The sequence below is a fragment of the Ornithorhynchus anatinus genome, chromosome X1 (genome assembly GCF_004115215.2).
Source record: "Ornithorhynchus anatinus isolate Pmale09 chromosome X1, mOrnAna1.pri.v4, whole genome shotgun sequence".
NCBI lineage: Eukaryota > Metazoa > Chordata > Mammalia > Monotremata > Ornithorhynchidae > Ornithorhynchus > Ornithorhynchus anatinus.
In genome coordinates, this window is record NC_041749.1 from 4168120 (window position 1) to 4188157 (window position 20038).

Here is a 20038-nt window from a genome sequence, read left to right on the forward strand (position 1 = left end):
TTTCCGGAAAACGCACAGAGACCCGTGTGTTACCGCAGTACCGTTTCCTTCAGGAAAACGGACTGAGACGCGTGAGTCGAAATGACGTCTCTGCTAAGGCCAGGGAACATGTCAGCCCGTCACGGGGCAGGGATCGTCTCTATCTGTTGCCATAAATTGTCCATTCCAAGCGCTCAGTCCAGTGCTCTGCACATAGTGAGCGCTCAATAGATACGACTGAATGAATGAACGTAAATCAGTCAAAAACTGGGGAACGCGAGCAACGACGGAAAGATCCAGAGGGGGAGATGGTGCAGATGGAATTTTACGAGAGAAGAAACTGCGATTCGGGATTCCATTCCTCGACCGGTATTGTCGTCGCTCGGAACCCGCTGCTCCTCAACAGCAGTTCTGGCAGATAAATTAGCTACACTCTCAGGAACTTTTACGTTCATCAAGAACCTTTTCGCATCTCCTTTCGCTATACGAAACAGAGTGAGCCTTCGGCTTTTAAATCGGGTACCTGTTCATTAAAACCATTATTCTGCTCTGTGATCCGTTCGAGTTCTGTGTTACTTTCTCAACGTCTTGGAAGTACTTTTCGGCCGTCTTTATGTCTCCAATCTGTATCCGGGGATAAATTCAAAAAAAAAAAAGGTAATTCAGTTAGGATAATAAATAAATTCTCATAGGCAGTTATTTTAAAACAAACTAGGGTGTGAGGATACCGGAAGAATGGGGAAGGGGGGAAGCCACTCTGAAGATCTTATCCATTTGCTAGGCACTGCTGTCTCTGTAATGACACTGAGGATAAAACAAGGGCACATTGTTTCAATACACCATCAAGAAGGAAATAGCTTATTTATGAGCCTAATTGTATGCTGTATTAGTTTTGCAGTCTTACTTTTAATGGATACTTGCAGATCGTCTGAACAAATATATTTTGAAAATAACAAAACTAGTATGGGGAATATATTAGATTGACTGATATTAAAAAAAACCACCAAAGGACTACAGTAAAGACCAAACGGCGGTATTTATAATAACAATGACGGTGTCTGTTAAGCGCGCTTTCTACGTGCCAAGCAACGTGAATGCTTCCTCAGTGCAGAGCATTATGCTAAGCGCTTGGGAGAGTGCCACAGAGTAGAGATGATTCCTGCCCCTAAGGATTGTGCAGAACCAACGGTCAGAGTTTTTAATCCCCATTGTACAGACGGGGTAACTGAGGCTCAGAGAAGTGAAGCGACTTCCCCCACGTCACACAGTAGGCAAATGGAGCCGGGATTAGAACCGAGATCCTTCCGAGTCCCGGCCCACGCTCGGTCTTTGGGATGCAGTACTCCCTAAAGTGCTTAAAGACAATAATAACGATAACAATGTTTGTTAAGCGCTCACTATGTGCCACGCACTGTTCTAAGCGCTGGGGTAGATACAAGGTAATAGGGTTGTCCCCCGTGGGGCTCACAGTCTTCATCCCCACTTTACAGGTGAGGAAACTGAGGCCCAGAGAAGTGAAATGACTTGCCCCGAGTCACCCAGCTGACGAGCGGTGGAGCCCGAATTAGAACCCACGACCTCTGCCTCCCAAGCCCGCGTTCTTTCCACTAAGCCACGCTGCTCAGTAGTACGGTGCTCTGCACAGCGTGTCAGAGAATACTACTGACAGAGTGACTGACCGGGTCTGAGTCAACTTTTGAGACCGTGGTTTATTTCCCGCGACAATAAAACACACGGAGTTGAAAACCGCCGAAGGAGCTGTGGCGCACCTTACCACTTTAAGGAGAGAAAAGATGTTGCGTGCTTAAATCCTGGCAATCACGTGTTTGGATTCCACTATGAACAGCTTCTCTTCGGCAAGGAAAAAGGGGCCCGAGGGATTTTTTTTTTTTTCCCAATCGGAGCCGACCGTCCCTCCTCCGGGCAAATTCCAAGAGAGACCCGCGACTCCCCTCAACGTGGCCTAGTGGAGCGAGCGCAAGGCCTGGGAGTCAGAAGGACCCGGGTTCTCCTCCCGGCACCGCCACTTTCATCCGTTCATTAGTATTTGTCTGCTCTGTGAACCTGGGCAGGTCACTTCACTCCTCTGGGCCTCAGTTCCCTCATCTGCAAAATGGGGATGAAGGGTGGGAGCATGTCCCCCCTCTCCCGCCCTCTGCTCTTCACTCTTCCCCTCCCTTCAGTTACTGTGCATGGTTGCATATATTACAATGATAACGCTGGTACTTGTTAAGCGCTACGTGCCGAGCACTGTTCTAAGCGCTGGGGGAGATGCAGGGTCATCGGGTTGTCCCACGTGAGGCTCTTGGTCTTCACCCCCATTTTACAGATGAGGTCACTGAGGCACAGAGAAGTCAAGTGACTTGTCCAAAGTCACACAGCTGACAGGTGGAGGAGCCGGGATTAGAACCCACGACCTCTGACTCCTAAACCTAAACTCCTAAACTCCTTCCTCTGAGCCACGCTGCTTCTCTAATTTATTACCCGACTGATTTTGTTAACGATGTGTATATCGCCATGATTCTTTTTATGTTGATGATGTCGTCTTGTTTTGTTCTGTTTTGCTTTGCTGTCCGTCTCCCCCGTTTAGACCGTGAGCCCGTCGGCGGGCAGGGACGGTCTCTATCTGTTGCCCAATTGTCCATTCCAAGCGCTTAGTACAGTGCTCTGCACAGAGTAAGCACTCAATAAATACTATTGAATGAATGAATGAATGATGAGAAGCAGCACGACGTAATGGAGAGAGCACCGGGCCTGGAGAGTCACAAGGTCATGGGTTCTAATCCCGGCTCCGCCGCTTGTCTGCTGCGTGACCTTGGGCAAGTCACTTCACTTCTCTGGGCCTCAGTTCTCTCCTCTGTTAAATGGGGATTAAAAGACTGTGAGCCCCACGTGGGGCAGCCGGAGTAAGAAGCAGCGTGGCTCAGTGGAAAGAGCACGGGCTTTGGAGTCCGAGGTCATGGGTTCGAATCCCGGCTCGGCCACTTGTCGGCTGTGTGACTTTGGGCAAGTCACTTCACTTCCTCTGTGCCTCAGTTCCCTCATCTGTAAAATGGGGATGAAGACTGTGAGCCCCGCGTGGGACAACCCGATTCCCCTGTGTCTACCCCAGCGCTTAGAACGGTGCTCGGCACAGAGTGAGCGCTTAACAAATACCAACGTTATGATTATTATTAATCGGGGGAGACGGACAGACGAGAACAATGGCGATAAATAGAGTCAAGGGGAAGAGCGTGCACTGCCTAATGCAGGCATCCTTTGACGCCCCCAAACCAGAGTCCTACGAAGAGTTTCTTCTAAGGACTTTAGAAATGTATTAAAGATATTCAAAGTTCCTTCTCAAAAATCCCAATACAGAGTTAGGCTGTATGTGGTGCCTCTTACTGATAACTCTTAGAATGTCTTGCAATTTTTGGAAAGATAAATAACTGAAGCTCCTATTTTTAGTTCAAATGGCACGCAATGCGGTATAGGAAGTGAATCCCACCGAGAAGGTACGGTAACTTTATCCTGAACCCAACTGTGCGGTATTATCCTCAAACTAAAGTCCGCGCATCCACTTCCTCTTTGCCTCAGTACGGCCGCCGTGATTCTTTTATGCCCCGCTTCAGATTTCGCAGACTTCTGTGTATTTTTCTTGGGTAAAAATCATTTGTTCTATTTTCACCCCTTTGGAATTAAACGGAAAAGTTCATTTTCTTTTATGATTAGTATTTGCTTTTCATCTCTTTCCTCTGAATAACAATGCTCAGGCTAGAAGGTATTATTCAAGGAGGATCTTTCCCTATCTTTTTTGGCTCGTCGGGTTCCCTTCACACATACGCAGGAAACAGAATACGAAAACCCCGAAAAGGGATGGAATTAGCCTTATTCTTTCGTACAAGACGTGATGTGCCGAATTTAGCTTTAGATGCTTAAGCGCTTGTGGTCTTTGAATGTGTTTCTTCTCCGAAATTCGATTTCACCCGCAGCCCCGGTGGAGGAAGAGGCGATAACGACGACAGCGTTAAGCGCCTACTATGTGCCAAGCACTGTTGTAAGCGACGGGGTAAATACAAGTTAATCATGCTGGACACAATCCCTGTCCCAAACGGGACTCACCCTCTTAATCCTCATTTTACAGATGGGGTAACCGAGGCCCAGAGAAGTGAAATGACTTGTCCAAGGCCACACGGGCTTCCCAATCTGGCTCCCAGGCCCCCGCTCTTTCCGCGAGGCCGGATCGGGAAGCGCGTCGGAGCCTGGCTGCGTAAAGAGCAGCTGTCCGAGAAGGGGCGTCAAGGGCGGGGTATCCGGGGAGGGAGGCTGGGATCATTATTAATTCCCATTTCGGAACAGCCTCCTCACACTGACCGGAAGACAAAGATGCGACCTCTGACTCGGAAAAGCTTCCTAGTTCTGGGTAGGCCACAGGCGGGCGTCCTGGGCACCCTGGGGCTAAGAGCTGGCCTCTCCCTTCTCCCCAAATCACCCGAAAGCCGGAAAACCCGCTCCTTCCCCATCAGCCGCCTCCGTCACCTCCTTCGGATTCCCTTCACACATGCACCGCCTCTCCCAGAATCCCACCAAGTTCCATCGATTCCAAGTTGCCTAAAACGGCGACAGCTTTTCTCTGTGTCTTCGCTTTCCACCGGGCGTAATCCCCGCTCTTTGCCTGCCGACAACGTCGGGATCAAGGGCCCACTGCAGAGGGGTTTAGAGTTCTTGGCTCAAAACGTTTCTTGGCTCAGTTCTCTCATCTGTAAAATGGGGCTTCGATACCTGTTTTCCCTCTCCTTAAGACCGTGAGTCCCATCTGGGGCAGGGACTGTGTCTAACCTCATCACCTTGGACCTCCCCGGTGCTTAGTACGGTGCTTGGTACCCAGTAAGCACTTCCTGGGAGTCACAAGGTCACGGGTTCTGATCCTGGCTCAGCCACCGGTCCGCCGTGTGACCCCGGGCAAGTCCCTTCACTTCTCTGTGCGTCCCTTACCTCACCTGTCAAATGGGGACTGAGGCTGGGAACCCCACGTGGGAAAGGGACGGTGTCCGACCCGCTTTGCTTGTATCCACCCCAGAGTTAGCGCGCTGCCTGGCACAAAGTAAGCGCTTGACAAATACCATCATCATCATCATTATTATTATTATTACTAATTATTATGATTATCATTGCGGTACTCTCCCTCTCACAGATGGCGGGGAAGGGGGGAAGGGTACACGTGCTCTACAGAAGAGTGATCTCCTGACCGAAGCCTGGCCGGAAGGCCGGAGATGACAGTGAGGACTCCGCTCACAGAATGGAACAGGGCAGACCCAACCGTCAGTCCGTCAGTGGCATTTGCTGAGTTCTTACCGTGCCCGGGGCGCTGTACTAAGCGCTCGGGAGAGGACAACAGAACGAGACGACAGACACGTGCCCCGCCCACAGCGAGCCGACAGTCTAGAGGGGACCGTTCTAGGGGAAGCGTCCGCTTCGATTCTCGGGTCTGGCCGCCGAAAGGGAAAACGGCGGGGCGGTGAGAGGCGAGGCCGAGCCGCGTCAGGAGACCGGAGCCCATCCCGGCTCCCTCTGCCCTTCCATTCCAGGTGGGCGAAAGAGATCGGGGCGACGACGCCACTGCCATTATAATAACGTTGGCATTTGTTAAGCGCTTACTACGTGCCGAGCACTGTTCTAAGCGCCGGGGTAGACACGGGGGAATCGGGTCGTCCCACGTGGGGCTCACGGTCTTCATCCCTATTTTACAGATGAGGGAACTGAGGCCCAGAGAAGTTAAGTAATAATGTCGGTATTTGTTGAGCGCTTACTACGTGCCGAGCCCTGTTCTAAGCGCCGGGGTAGACACGGGGGAATCGGGTCGTCCCACGAGGGGCTCACGGTCTTCATCCCCATTTTACAGATGAGGGAACTGAGGCACCGAGAAGTTAAGTGACTCGCCCAAAGTCACGCAGCTGACGAGGGGCAGAGGCAGGATTAGAACCCATGACCTCTGACTCCCAAGCCCGTGCTCTCTCCACTGAGCCACACTGCTTCTCATTCAGCTACCGCCTCGGCCGGGGCAACCACCCGACACGCCCGCTCCGACCCACGGGCGAGGGACCACGACCCACGGAGGCACGACAGAACGGTCCGATGCACTCGGAACGCTGCCGCAGAGTTTCCGACGTATCCTCGGAGACACAGGAACCCAAGGGGAAGCCTTCTGGGTCTCTGTCTTCGAAAAAAGGGTTTACTTGGTCCAGGTTTTCGTTCGGGGGACCCAACCTGACCCAAATTCCCTCGGTCCCCTCTCCCTACGCCTCCTATCCCCTCCTTCGGTTTCGCCGGCAAAGCCGCGAGCGATGATTCCGTCCTAGCCAGACTAGGGAGCCGGCAGGGACTGACGCCGCGAGCGCTCGCCGAGCCAGCTCAACAACCTGTCTTCGGCTCCCGGGGCTTATCCGGTCCTCGTTTCTACCGCCTCGGAACACGGACTCACGGAATCCTGGACCGGGACGAGGGAAGAACCTTCGGAGACCATCTGGTCCAGCCCGCTGCCTCTGGCAGGGCGGACGGCTGGACCGTCACGGACAGGGACGTAAGCTCCGGACCTTCTCCTCCAAGAGGCCTTCCCCGACAAAGCGCTCCCCCTTTCCTCTTCTCCCACTCCCTTCTGCGTCTCTCTGCCTCGCTCCCTTTATCCGTCGTCCACGTCTCTCATTTATTTCCTAATGGGCGTCTCCCCCGTAAGCTCGCTGTGAGCAGGGAATACATCTGCTTTACGGTACTCTCCCAAGCGCTTACAACGGTGCTCTGCACACAGCGGGCGCTCCATAAATACGATCGACGGACTGGCTAAGGCATTCCAGGGATGGAGATTCCACAGCCTCCACCGGCAGCCTGTCTCGGAACTTCTCCCATACAGCCGCGCGGGTCGCTCCTGCTGTAACCGAAGACCATTTCCTTTCACCCGGTCCTCGGTAATCCATCGGGCAATCGGTCGTACTTCTTGAGCGCTCACTACGGGCAAAGCACTGTTCTAAGCGGGGAGAGTACAATACAACAGACTTAGCAGACACGTTCCCTGCCCATAAAGAGCGGACAGCCTAGAAGACCGGCAGAGGACGGTCCTCTGAACACCTCGAGTCCTCTAGACTGGAAGCTTGCTGTGGCAGAGGAGGTGTCTACCCACTCTCTTATAATTGTACTCTCCCCAGCGTTTAAGTACAGTGCACTGCACGCAGTCGGTGCTCATTCATTCATACCTTCATTCAATCGTATTTATTGTGTGCTTACTGTGTGCAAAGCACTGTACTACTACTAACGTTGGTATTTGTTAAGCGCTTACTATGTGCAGAGCACCGTTCTAAGCGCTGGGGGAGACGCAGGGGAATCAGGTTGTCCCACGTGGGGTTCACAGTCTTAATCCCCATTTTACAGATGAGGTCACGGAGGCCCAGAGAAGTGAAGTGACTCGCCCACAGTCACACAGCCGACAAGTGGCGGAGCCGGGATTCGAACCCATGACCTCTGACTCCTAAGCGCCTGGGAGACTACAACAGAACAATAAACGGACAAATTCCCGGCCCACGACCAACTCGACAAATAGGACTGATTGAAGGCTGTAATTAAGCACTTCTTATCCTCGGCTACGCCCAGCCACATGAGGAATCCAGAAGCGATAGTTGCTCCTCCCAGCTGGCAAGGAAACACGCCATGTTATTAAACCTAACGTCTTTGCTCTTCTCCATTAGGTGACCTTTCCACAAATACGATTTTCTTTAAGCGTGAAAGCGGACCGTGATACTGCAGCGCACGTCCATTAAATTCTCCAACCCGACGGATTCCGAACCGACGGAGCCCCCCGACAAACCGAGAGCACCGTATCTATCCGACGATCGACTTGAGGGAGATCGCTATTTCCATAACTATAGATGGACACGTTTGTCTCAAACGACTTCAGGGTGTAGCAATTTGGCTGACGGTCCAAATGCATGCCCGATTTAGCCCGTCGTTTATAAACCCACTTAACGCTCTAAAGGCAGAACTTTATTCTTAAGCCAACCAAATCGAAGCTATCCCAAAGGACTGAACCTCTCCACGTCTCTCATTAGGCCGAGTAGAGCAGCTGCTCTTTATAAATTCACTCATCCATTCAATCGCATTTATTGAGCGCCTACTGCGTTAAGGAGATTTTCCGACGTAGGACGCAAGCTACCCAAGTAAAGGACTCTTCGGTCCTCGCTCCCCGTTTCGGATCCGTTATCCAGTGTGACCCGCGTACCTGAAGGAAAATCCTTCCGATTCCGCTCAACAGCTGAGGTTCTTGCTCTGGATGGTACTTGATGACCGACTGATACGCGTCAACGGCCAGCACGTAATCCTAAGGAGAAGAAAAACACGTGACTCCACCGGATGCCTCGAACACAATAACCCGGGGGGTGGTTAAGAAGGCGAGCCTCCTACGAGACGGTCGGCTCCTCGAGGGCGGAGATCGTGCCACACAAAAGTCGCTTCACACCGAGTGCTAACTGAGCTATTTGGGAAAGTAACCGGGACACCGACTCATATTCGCATCCTCTTTTCCTTCTTCCTCCTATCAGTGGTATAGGTTGAGCGCTCACTGTGTGCTGAGAGCTGTACTAAGCACTCGGGGGAGTATTTGTTAAGTGCTTATTATGTGCCAGGCATCGTACCGAATGCCGGGGACAGTCCGTGCCCCCAAACGGGGCCTACAAATCCTTTTTTACAGAGGACGTAAATGAGGTACTTCCTCTCGGGGCGGCACCTGGAGAGTTTCCAGTCCTCTACCGGTCTCGGCTCCGGGAGGGAGACTTGAGCGGAGGCCCGTCCGTTCCACTCCTAGCCCGGGCAGTGGCTGACGAGGGGCAGCCCGTCGGCTACGGGCCAGTGGAAAGAGCCCGGGCTTCGGAGTCAGAGGTCATGGGTTCGACTCCCGGTTCCGCCACTTGTCAGCCGTGTGACTGTGGGCGAGTCACTTCACTTCTCTGGGCCTCAGTTCCCTCATCTGTAAAAATGGGGATTAACCGTGAGCCTCACGTGGGACGACCCGATGACCCTGAATCTACCCCAGCGCTTAGAACAGTGCTCTGCACACCGTTAGCGCTTAACAAATACCAACGTTATTATTATTAACTCCCCCGGGCCGGGCAGCCGCGGCCCGGGAGAGAGTCGAGGGCGGGGACTCGAGTCTCCCGCGCGGAAGGCGGCGGCGGTCAACCGCTGCCGGATTCTTTCCAAGAAAACTCCGCTGATTCACTCCCGGAATGACGGTAGACAGAGGTGGGGCCGTCCGGGAGAGGTGCGTCCGTGGCGTCGCTACGGGTCGGAACGGCATAGGACAAATGAGGTACAGAGGAGTGGAGTGACTTGCCCGAAGTCACAGAGCAGACAAGTGGCGGAGCCAGGATCAGAACCCAGGTCCCCTGACTCCCAGGCCCGGGCTCCTCGCTGCTGCTTCTCCCAAGTACAATACTCTCTGTAACTTATCTGACTGCCCGCCTCTCCGACCGGATTGTAAGCTCTCTGAGGGCAGGAGGAAGAACAAGGATATGCCTGGTGGTGGCCAAAGTATAGGCAGATGAAACATGAATAGGTGAAAATAAGTAGCAGCTGCACATCAATAAATGACACATACATAGTGATGGTATTTGTTAAGCGCTTACTATGTGCCAAGCACTCTTCTAAGCGCTGGGGTAATAATAATAATGATGGTGGTATTTGTTAAGGGCTTACTATGTGCAAAGCACTGTTCTTCTAAGCGCTGGGGGGGATACAAGGTCATCAGGTTGTCCCACGTGGAGCTCGAAGTTTTAATTCCCATTTTATAGATGAGGTCACTGAGGCACAGAGAAGTGAAGTGACTTGCCCAAGGTCACACAGCAGAAATGTGACAGAGCCGGGATTAGAACCCACGTCCTCTGACTCCCAAACCCGTGCCCTTTCCACTAAGCCGCGCTGCTTCTCTTATATATATATATATATATATATATATATATATATTACTGACCTACCTTCATTCATTCATTTGTGTTTATTGAGCGCTTACTGGGTGCAGAGCACTGTATTAAGTGCTTGGGAGAACAGCAATAAAGAAGCAGCGTGGCTCAGTGGAAAGAGCCCGGGCTTGGGAGTCAGAGGTCACGGGTTCTAATCCCGGCTCCGCCGCTTGCCAGCTGTGTGCCTTTGGGCAAGTCACTTCACCTCTCGGTGCCTCAGTGATCTCATCTGTAAAATGGTGAATAAGACGGTGAGCCCCACGTGGGACAATCTGATCACCTTGTATCCCCCCCCACCGCTTAGAACAGCACTTGGCACAGAGTAAGCGCTTAACAAATATGATTATCATTATTACTGTAGGAGAAGGGAGGATCAGATAGCGGGAATGGCGGGAGCAAAGATTGGGAGGTGGGTGAGTTGAGGACGAGGTGGAGTGAAAAAAATAGATTTTGACAGAGCAGAGAGGTAAGCAGCTTCTGCCTTACGTGACCTCGTGGACAGAGCACGAGCCCGGGAGGCAGAAGGACCTGGGTTCTAATCCCGGCTCCGCTGCTCGTCTGCTGTGTGACCCTGGGCAAATCACTTCACTCCTCTGTGCCTCAGTCACCTCACCCGTAAAACGCGGATGAAGACTGTGAGCCCCAAATGGGACCTGGACTGTGTCCGACCTGAATAGCTTGTATCTACCCAAGCGTTGAGAACAGTGTCTGGCACATAGTAAGTGCTTAACACACACCATTGGGAAAAAAAAAAAAATCTACATCAGCACTCAGTACGGTGCCTGCACATAGTAAGCGTTTAACAAAGACCGCAATTGTTGTTATTTTTTTAATGCGGAGGGAGACGGAGCTTTCCGAAGGAGGTTTTGCAAGTGTGAAAAAAAGGGCCTAGTGACATTTTAGAAAGATGATTCCGCTGAAAATAAGTTTAGCCTTTTGACATATTACTATGCATCTGCATCGATCAGTGGAAACGAAATAAGGATGCTCTGAATTTTAAGTCCCTTGAAACTGGTTAACGATGGAGTCCTTGCTTACGGAAGGTGAGGGAAATGACGATCTGTGATGGGAAACGGAACAAATCTGCTACTGGACCATGTTTCGTTTGGTCTCCCGATTATATAGATCTTTTTATCTTTCAGAAATGGTATGAATTACTTGCTCCGAAAGACAAATCTATTTTAGTTAAATCTTTACCTATTTTCTTTAGTGGCTGAACTTATTTCATGGCCAGGAAACTGTATTTTCAACAAGATGATAAAAATGGTATTTGTTAAGTGCTTACTATGTACCAGGCACTGTACTAAGCGCTGGGTGGATGTAAGCAAATGGAGTTGAACACAGTTCCTGTCAGGAAAGCCTGGTGTCGGATAATTTAAGCCCAGAAGGAGGGTGATTTCTGTGACCTCGCCCATTTAAATTTTAATAATAATGATAATAATAATACTAACAGCACTTGTTAAGCGCCTATTAGGTGTCAAGCACCATTTTAGGTGTTGGGATCGATACGACCGATCAGGTTGGCAGAGTCCCTGTCCCTGATAAAGCTCAAAGTCTAAACCGCATGAACGTTCAAACCATGTGGGAAGATGAGAAAAATGGCCAAAATCAAAATTCCCTTGAACACATTAGTAAAGCCAGACGGGAGACTTTTCTGGGCACTTGGTTTCAAGTTAAAATTTGTTAAGTTTAAATTTTTTTAACTTGCCATTTGCATACAATGTGAAAAATGTTAAGCGGCAGCATTAAGAGGTGAATAATGACTAAAAATGCACCGGCTAAGATCTGTTTTTACAGTCATTTCCAAATGAATAAAATCTGCATACTGAGCTGTCCTAACAATAAATTCAAATTAATATTTATACGGCTATAAGAGGGATGTTCAATTAATTTTCCTGCCGATCCAAAAAGTTATTCGTTTATACCAAAGAACGAAGGAGAAGAGGAATAGTATAACATCATCCTTAGCCCCGAAGAGGCCATTCTGCGCTACAGCCCGGACTCACTAGATGGCAACCGACGGCATTACTCCGATCGGATTAAACTGCCGTCGATTCGCCTTCATTCATTCGTTCAGTCCTATCTGTTGAGCGCTTCCTGGGTGCAGAGCACTGCGCTGAGCGCTTGGAAAGTACAATTCGGCAACAGGGAGAGACCATCCCCGCCCACGACGGGCTCACGGTCTAGAAGGGGGGAGGCAGACAGCAAAGCAAGAAAACGGGCATCGACAGCACCAATATAGATAGAATTAGAGATATATATATATATATATACACACATCAAAACAAGTAAACAGGCATTAAAAGAGATAAGTAGAATTAGAGATATGTACGTATATATTCAAGTGCTGTGGGGCGGGGAGCAAAGGAGGGAGTCGGGGCGACGGGGGAGCTGAGGAAAAGGGGGGCTAGGTCCGGGAGGGCCTCCTGGAGGAGGTGAGCCTTCAGGAGGGGCTCTGGAGTCCCGTCCGCCGCCTGCACTTCACTGGGCCATGAGGCACTTCTTTTCCGCTTGAAATGAAAGGATGAATTCAATCATTAAAGACCTAGTTCCTCCAGTATGTAATTCCTTTTAAAAGCCCCCAGTGCATCCTCCAGATAGCTGCCATCCTGTGATGAGTTTGGACATCTGGGATCCACAGAAAGAAGAATCTGGCAGCATTCTAATTACCGGCACGACACCAAAAGGCTGAAAGACGAGGAGCTGCATTTTCCTCCTACTCCTAGCCGTTCAAAGGGCTTAAAGATCCAAACGCCGACCCGCCGGGCCCACTGGGGTTTTTATGCCGGTCTTCCCCGGCGGCAGATCGACTCGGTAGAGTGCTCTGGGCACGGAAAGCGCTCAGTAAATACGACTGAATGAAGGACTCCCTTCCCGGATACCTCAGGCCTGACGGGAAGCGAAAAACGAATCATAATTGTGGTACTGGTTAAGCGCTTACCACGTGCCAGGAACTGTACTGAGCACTGGGGTGGATACAAACAAATCGGGTTGGGCCCAGTCCCTGTTCCACACTGGGCTCACACTCTCGATCCCCATTTTACGGAGGAGGGAAGCGAAGCAGCGTGGCTCAGTGGAAAGAGCCCGGGCTTGGGTGTCAGAGGGCGTGGGTTCTAATCCCGGCTCCGCCGCCTATCAGCTGTGTGACTCTGGGCAAGTCACTTCACTTCTCTGTGCCTCAGTGACCTCATCTGGAAAATGGGGATTAAGACCGTGAGCCCCGTGTGTGTCCAGCCCCGCTTAGAACAGTGACTGGCACATAGTAAGCGCTTAGCGAATACCATCATCATCATTATGTGAAGTGACTTACCCAAGGCCACACAGCAGACGGGTGGCAGAGCTGGGATTAGAACCCACGACCTTCTGACTCCCTGGCCCGGGCTCTATCCACCGTGCCAGGAACATAGAGAAGCAGCATGGCTCAGTGGAAAGAGCCCGGGCTTGGGAGTCGGAGGTCGCGGGTCCTAATTCCCGCTCCGCCACTTGTCAGCTGTGTGACTTTGGGCAAGTCACTTCACTTCTCTGGGCCTTAGTTCCCTCATCTGTAAAATGGGGATGAAGACTGTGAGCCCCACGTGGGTCAACCTGATTCCCTTGTCTACCCCAGTGCTTAGAACAGTGCTCGGCACATGGTAAGCGCTTAACAGATAAAAGCACTATTATTATTATTATTATAGCTAATTGACCATTTGCTTCTGGGAATCTCCCTGAGGGCCTTCTGGCATTTCAGGTGAAGTTTAAAAGGGGGGCGGGGGGAGGTCAGGGTGGCTCCCGGTAGCCCAGGTTGCCAGAAGGTGGGAAGTCCGGATCTCTGGGCTGGTCCCGCGAGGGTGGACCTTAGAGGAGCAGAGTGCGAGGAGGTGGAGTCGTGTGGAGCCGCTGCCGGCAATGGGCCCGCGAGAGACACGGAGGCCTAGCTCCGCCCAGGGATTCGCACGGTGCTTCTCGGCACCGGAGCCAGAGGGCTGCGAGGGCGGCGGCCCGCCGACTGCCAGCTCGGCTGGTACCGGCTTGGCCTGTCGCCGGCCTGGGAGGCTCCCGCTGATTTCATCACAGTAATAATGATGGTATTTGTTAAGCGCTTACTCCGTGCCGAGCGCCGATCTAAGCGCCAGGGGAGATACGAGGTGATCGGGTCGTCCCACGTGGGGCTCACGGTCTGCAGCCCCGTTTTCCAGATGAGGTCGCTGAGGCCCAGAGAAGTGAAGTGACTTGCCCAAAGTCACCCAGTGGCAGCGCGGGGATTAGAACCCGCCACCTCTGACTCCCGGGCCCGGCCTCCTTCCACTGAGCCAGGCTGATCTGACCGGAAGGGCTGAGCTGTGCGTGTCAAACGCCCGAGGAGGAAGGGTTTCAAAGGGAAGACGCGACGAACCCGACCCAAAATTTCTGAGAGGGGACCGGGAACCGGGAAAAGCAGAAACGAAAACGCCTCAGTGGAAGCAGCCCGGCGGAGTGGCTAGAACCCGGGCCCGGGAGCCGGAAGGACCCGGGTTCTAATTACGGCTCCGCCACGTGCCTGCCGTGTGACTTGGGGCAGGTCACTCCGCCATGTTAAAAGTATAATGATACGATCCGTTATCATTAGCCTGGTCCCCATGTTCTTATTCCCGGAGAAGCAGCGTGGCTCAGTGGAAAGAGCCCGGGCTTGGGAGTCAGAGGTCATGGGTTCGAATCCCGACTCTGCCACTTGTCAGCTGTGTGACTGTGGGCAAGTCACTTCACTTCTATGTACCTCAGTGACCTCATCTATAAAATGGGGATTAACTGTGAGCCTCACGTGGGACGACCTGATTACCCCGTATCTCCCCCGGCGCTTAGAAAAGTGCTCTGCACAGAGTAAGCGCTTAACAACCAACGTTATTATTATTATTATTAAACGAAGGGGTTCAGTCAACCGTTACCAACTGACACTGATTCCCCACACAAACTTTTAACCTATCTCGAAACTTCTCTGGGCCTCAGTTCCCTCATCGGCAAATAGGGGATTAAGAGCGTGAGTCCCAGGTGGGACAGGGACTGTGTCCAACCCGATTAACTTGGATCCACTCCAGCACTCAGAACAGTGCTTGGCACAGAGTGAGCACTTGAGTACCATTATTATTAATTAGTATTGAGTACTGTCCCTCACTCTAATGGTGGTATTTGTTAATGGTGGTATTTGTTAAGCGCTTACTATGTGCCGAGCACTGTTCTAAGCGCTAGGGTAGACATAGGGGAATCAGGTTGTCCCACTTGGGGCTCACAGTCTTAATCCCCATTTTACAGATGAGGGAACTGAGGCACAGAGAAGTTAAGTGACTTGCCCACAGTCACACAGCCAGCAAGTGGCAGAGCTGGGATTCGAACTCATGAGCCCTGACTCCAAAGCCCATGCTCTTTCCACTGAGCCACGCTGCTTCTCCAGCACTCTAGACCCTGCCACCTCACCTGGCCTTGGTGGGGGGAGGGAAAGGGGAGGGAAGAAGGGCTTTTCCCCAATCCCTTCCTCTGCTCTTCCACACCCATCTCAAAAGCCACCTCCTTGAGCAAGCCTTGCCTGGAAAACCCCTCCCATCCTCCCAAGCCCCGGCTCCCACAGGTCGCCTCGTTACTCACGGTTCAAGTCATGCTGATTTTTTGAGTCGCAGCACAACTATTATTTTACTCTTAATTATATAACTATAAACTCCTCTCTCTCCTATCACCATTTGACACCCCTAAGGGCACGGCTCCCGTCTTTCCCTCATTTGTGCTCAACGCAGTGTTCTCTGTGCCGCAGGCGCTCACCGAATGCAACCGATAAGCTGACCGCATAGAAGACGTCATAAATACCGGTACGGAGACTGACGCCGCTCCCTTGGAAAGTAGATCTAGATACTTTATTATGGGAGGGAGAATCGGAGGCACTGAAAATTTCACTGATTTCACTGATGGCTGTAACGGGTTTTCTACCTTCACACGCTCATTCAAAAATAGCTATTTTTCAGAAAGGCTTTGCCCAACTGAGAGAGGAAAAACCGCCCCTACCCGGGAAAATCTGACTGAACGGGAGGTTTCTGAAATTAAAGCTGGCCCTGGATACCATTCCTCACCGCTTATCCCATTTAGCCTCCTCAGGACCGATCGCTACAGGCGGATTCTTGCTCAGGGCTTAGTACAGTGACCCGCATACAGTGAGCTCTTAATAAATACTATTACTATGACCGCCTGCAGCGTACCTGACTTTTTACCCTCTTTAAATGCGATCGTGTTTGGGGGCTATTGCTAGAATATTTCCGCCCCCACCAGCCAGATCCTCTCTTGAAAACGCACCCTCTTACAAGACGCAAACACTCTCGGGGTCTCCTTCTTAGGGTTAAAGACGGAGTTTGGAATGAGCTGGTTGTTCCTGGCTCGGCCTCAGGGAAAACCACGGGGGGGGGGCTCAAAAGCCAAGTGTGCGTGCATATGTGTGTGGGAGAGAGGGAGGGAGAGATATATTTATACTTCTCCTTCTCTTAACAGAGGGCAAGGAGGCCCAGGGCTGCTAATTGACTCACACATCAGTCTGTTGGCTGGGTCACGAGCTCAGAATCGGCCCGTACCCCTTTGGCTCCCCTTTCTCCCCTCCCCATTTTTCTTCCCTCTCGCCTCTCCACCCCCTCCACTTCTCCTCTCTGCAGACCCCGATGCCTGAGCTGCACCAGGATGACAACAGACTGCTAAAAGTGAGCGTCGGGAGGTATGGAAATCGACCCCCCCCCGGCTAACCTTCTACCCGTTTTTCCCGGGAGCCGGAAAGGAAAAGGGGTCAAGGCCGGGGCAGGGTTCGGAGGGCGGAGGGGAGGCGGGTGGAGAGAGGACGGATGCCTTTCCATCACAGAAGCGACAGGAGCAAAGACCAGACGAAACAGCTCAGCCGGGGCGGGCAGAGACCTGTCACGGTTCAGAGAAAGGACCGGGAAGGGAACATAATCGGTCGCCGCCGCAGTATCTTGCAGCTGAAAGAATGTCCCGTTCCCTGTCCCGTCCGAAACGACTCCAGGGACAATAGACGCGGCTCTCATCCCGAGACAGATGACGGTGCGGAGCCATCTATTAAATCCGCCATTAATTAGCCTAATTAATTCCCCGCTAAACTAAGCCTCGCGTGCAATCTGGTCGCGTCGGGCATTCTATTCGAGAGACTACGGTAGCTCCGCGGTTCCCGTCACCCGGGTTGTACCTTCATCATGAGCAGACAGTTCGCCACGGAGTACATCACCCGGGCCAGGCGTGACCTCCACAGCTGAACAGAGGCTGCAAAATAAGAGCAGCTTGTGAATGTACACAAATAAATGACAGGCGCTTCCTAGCCGTCGATTCCTGGGTCCTGGGAATTCGGATGGAAAAGATCCCCCTCCCCGCCAACCCTTCCCTCCCCGTTAACCCCACCGGGTTTGAGCCTGGAATATCTCCTATAGCGGGAGAGCCAGGAAACCCCGCCACCTCTCGGGAACGGCCTACAGCGGAATGTCCGCGTACACGACTGCTTGGGCTTCGGCTCGGACAAAAGAGTCGCTACGGGGACGGTGAGCCCCGTTTGATACAAAAAAAAAAAAAAAAAGAACACAAAGAAAAATCAGACCATCTGCTCGCAATCAAGCAATTTCACGGGACAAAAGTTAATCGGCTGGGAAAAGCGGGCTGAGCGGTGGAGCCGGGGAGATCGTTTCCAAGGAGAAGCGGGCCGGAATGGAGCCGTAGGAATCCGGGGCTCCTCGCGTCGGCTTCGAGCTTTGTGATCCTGGTGGGAAACCCGGCTGGGCCGTTGGGCCGTCGCAGACTCCCGGCGTTGTCTCCTTTAAGGTTTAGCAGGTTTAGAGCAGGGAGGACAGACTGGCCGGTTCAAGAAGGCCACTAACTTTTCTATTAATAATAATAATAGTAATAAAGGTATTTGTTAAGGCTTACAATGTGCCAAACACTATTCTAAGCTCTGGGGTGGATAGAAGGTGATCAGGTCGTCCCACGTGGGGCTCACAGTCTCAATCTCCATTTAAGAGAGAGGTAACTGAGGCCCAGAGAAGCAGAGTGGCTTGCCCAAGGTCACACAGAAGACAACGGGCGGAGCCGGGATTAGAACCCACATCCTCCGGCTCCCGAGCCCGTGCTCTTTCCACTAAGCCACGCTGCTTCTTGTGCTAAAGAAGGCTCGATTGATTTGATAAACAAAATAGGATCTGCTCTTTGGCACTGAAGAAAAAAACCAAAACCATCTAAATTGGGTCTGTGAATGCCTGGAAACAACAGACGCCCAACCGACTGACCTTCCCGAGTCGCAACTGTGGCTTTTTTCCAAGGCCCCGGCACCTCGGTGATACTGATTTGGGAGTGGGAGTTGAAAAGGAGGTCAGGTGAATGGAAAAGGACACGAGGGAATACCCACCCAACTCCTACCGACTCTTGGATTCTGAGAAGAGCTGTACATTCTGACACGCTTTTTCCCAATAATTTAAGAGTGACTTTAAATTGGCAAATGGCTAGTTATCATCTGCAAGATATTTTTATTTTTTTTTTGCTTGCTATGCATTTCGCAATTCTATCGGCGTGTAAATTTTTCTAGATAGGATCAGCTGGTAATTATCCAAATGAATTCAGTCGGGCAGAAAATGAGAAAGTACTTACCATCTCTCTCTCTCTAGTTCTCTTTCTTTCTTTCCCGCTCCCCCTCTATCTCTCTCTCGCCCTGGGCTTCTGCCACGCACCCACTTAAATCGAAGCGGGAGATACGGAGAAAGGGGAGCCCCAGCAGAACGTGAGATGGAAACGAAAGCAGAGGTGACTTCGTTTGACTCCGCAGGAGCTGAACTGCTTCTGGCCTCAGCCTGCACCCAAGGAACCCGCAGCCCTCGGTGGTGATTTTGGTCCTGACAGGTCGACGACGCCTCCCCCGCCCCGCTAAATCGACCCGTTTTCCCCAACCTCGTTTAGCTCGCCTGTTATTACGGACACCTGGGGAGAAATGAAACAGTGAATCACTAAGACAGTGCGGAAAAAGTGGAAAAAGCGTGACCTTTCGGAAAGGCCACGGGCCTGGGAGTCCGAGAACCTGGGTTCTAATCCCCGCTCCGCCTGCTTGCTGGGTGACCTTGGGCAAGTCACGTCACTTCTCCGGGCCTTAGTTTCCTAATCCGTGAAAGGAGGACTCGATACCTGTTCTCTCTCTCATTTAGACTGCGAGCCCCGTGTGGAAAAGGCACTGTGTCCCACCTGATTATCTTCTTTCTATCCCAGTGCCTGGCACATAGTGATTATAATCATCGTTATTACAATAGCAGACTAAGACAAGGACACATCCGCCCCTCGCAAGTGAGGCCAGGTGTACGGCTGGAATTGGGCGGGCCTCGGTCAGCAAATCAGGTGAGAGGCAGCGGGGCCTGATGGCAAGAGCCCCGGTCCGACAGCCTGAGGACCTGGGTTCTAATCCCAGCTCTGCCGCTTGTCCGCTGGTGATCTTGGGCAAGTTGCTTAACTCCTCTGAGCCTCAGTTTCCTCATGTGTCAAGTGGGGATAAAGACCGAGAACCCCAGGTAGGACAGGGACCGTGACCAACCTGATTAGCTTGTATCTACCCCAGCGCTTAGTACGGTGCCTGGCACATAGTGTTTTAATTAAAAAAAAAAAAAATCAAGTGGACTTGGGGCTGAAGTTACGGACTTCCCAGGACACTTGGTGGTGGGGAGGTTTTCGGGAAAGGCGGTCGATCCTACTGATTGAGCGCTCACTATGTGCAGAGCACTGTGCTAAGAGCTCGGGGGAGTCCATTCCCTGCCCACAACGGGCCCCTTCCGGCTCTCCCTGGAGCGCACGCAAGCCGTCCTTGCGCACACGCTCCCCGCCTGACCGGGCAGAGCAGTGAGGGGGATCCCGACCACGTCACGGGCTGTTTAGGGGTTCGAGGCTTCAGTCTTCGGTCCTCCCCCAAGCCCGGCTAGCCCCGGGGACGCCGCACGGACCTGCGGACCCTGATGGCTTCCAGAGAGGGATTGGGGAGGGGGGACGGGAGAGAACTCTGCCAGGCGGGGTTCGTTCACATGCTGGAAAGCCTTCTTTGATTCCGGTTTGTTGGTTGCCAT

General features: G+C 52.0%; 1 protein-coding gene across 1 annotated transcript in view; it reads right to left on the minus strand.

Moving 5' to 3' along the window:
* The window catches only part of TRAPPC12 (trafficking protein particle complex subunit 12), a 45791-nt gene that overhangs the window by 2297 nt on the left and 23456 nt on the right, over positions 1-20038 (minus strand). The window contains exons 5-7 of the mRNA XM_029050221.2: positions 17146-17219; positions 8225-8323; positions 503-603 (exon numbers count right to left, since the gene is read on the minus strand). Of these exons, the coding sequence (XP_028906054.1) occupies positions 503-603; positions 8225-8323; positions 17146-17219 (274 nt within the window). The remainder of the gene's footprint in view (positions 1-502; positions 604-8224; positions 8324-17145; positions 17220-20038) is intronic.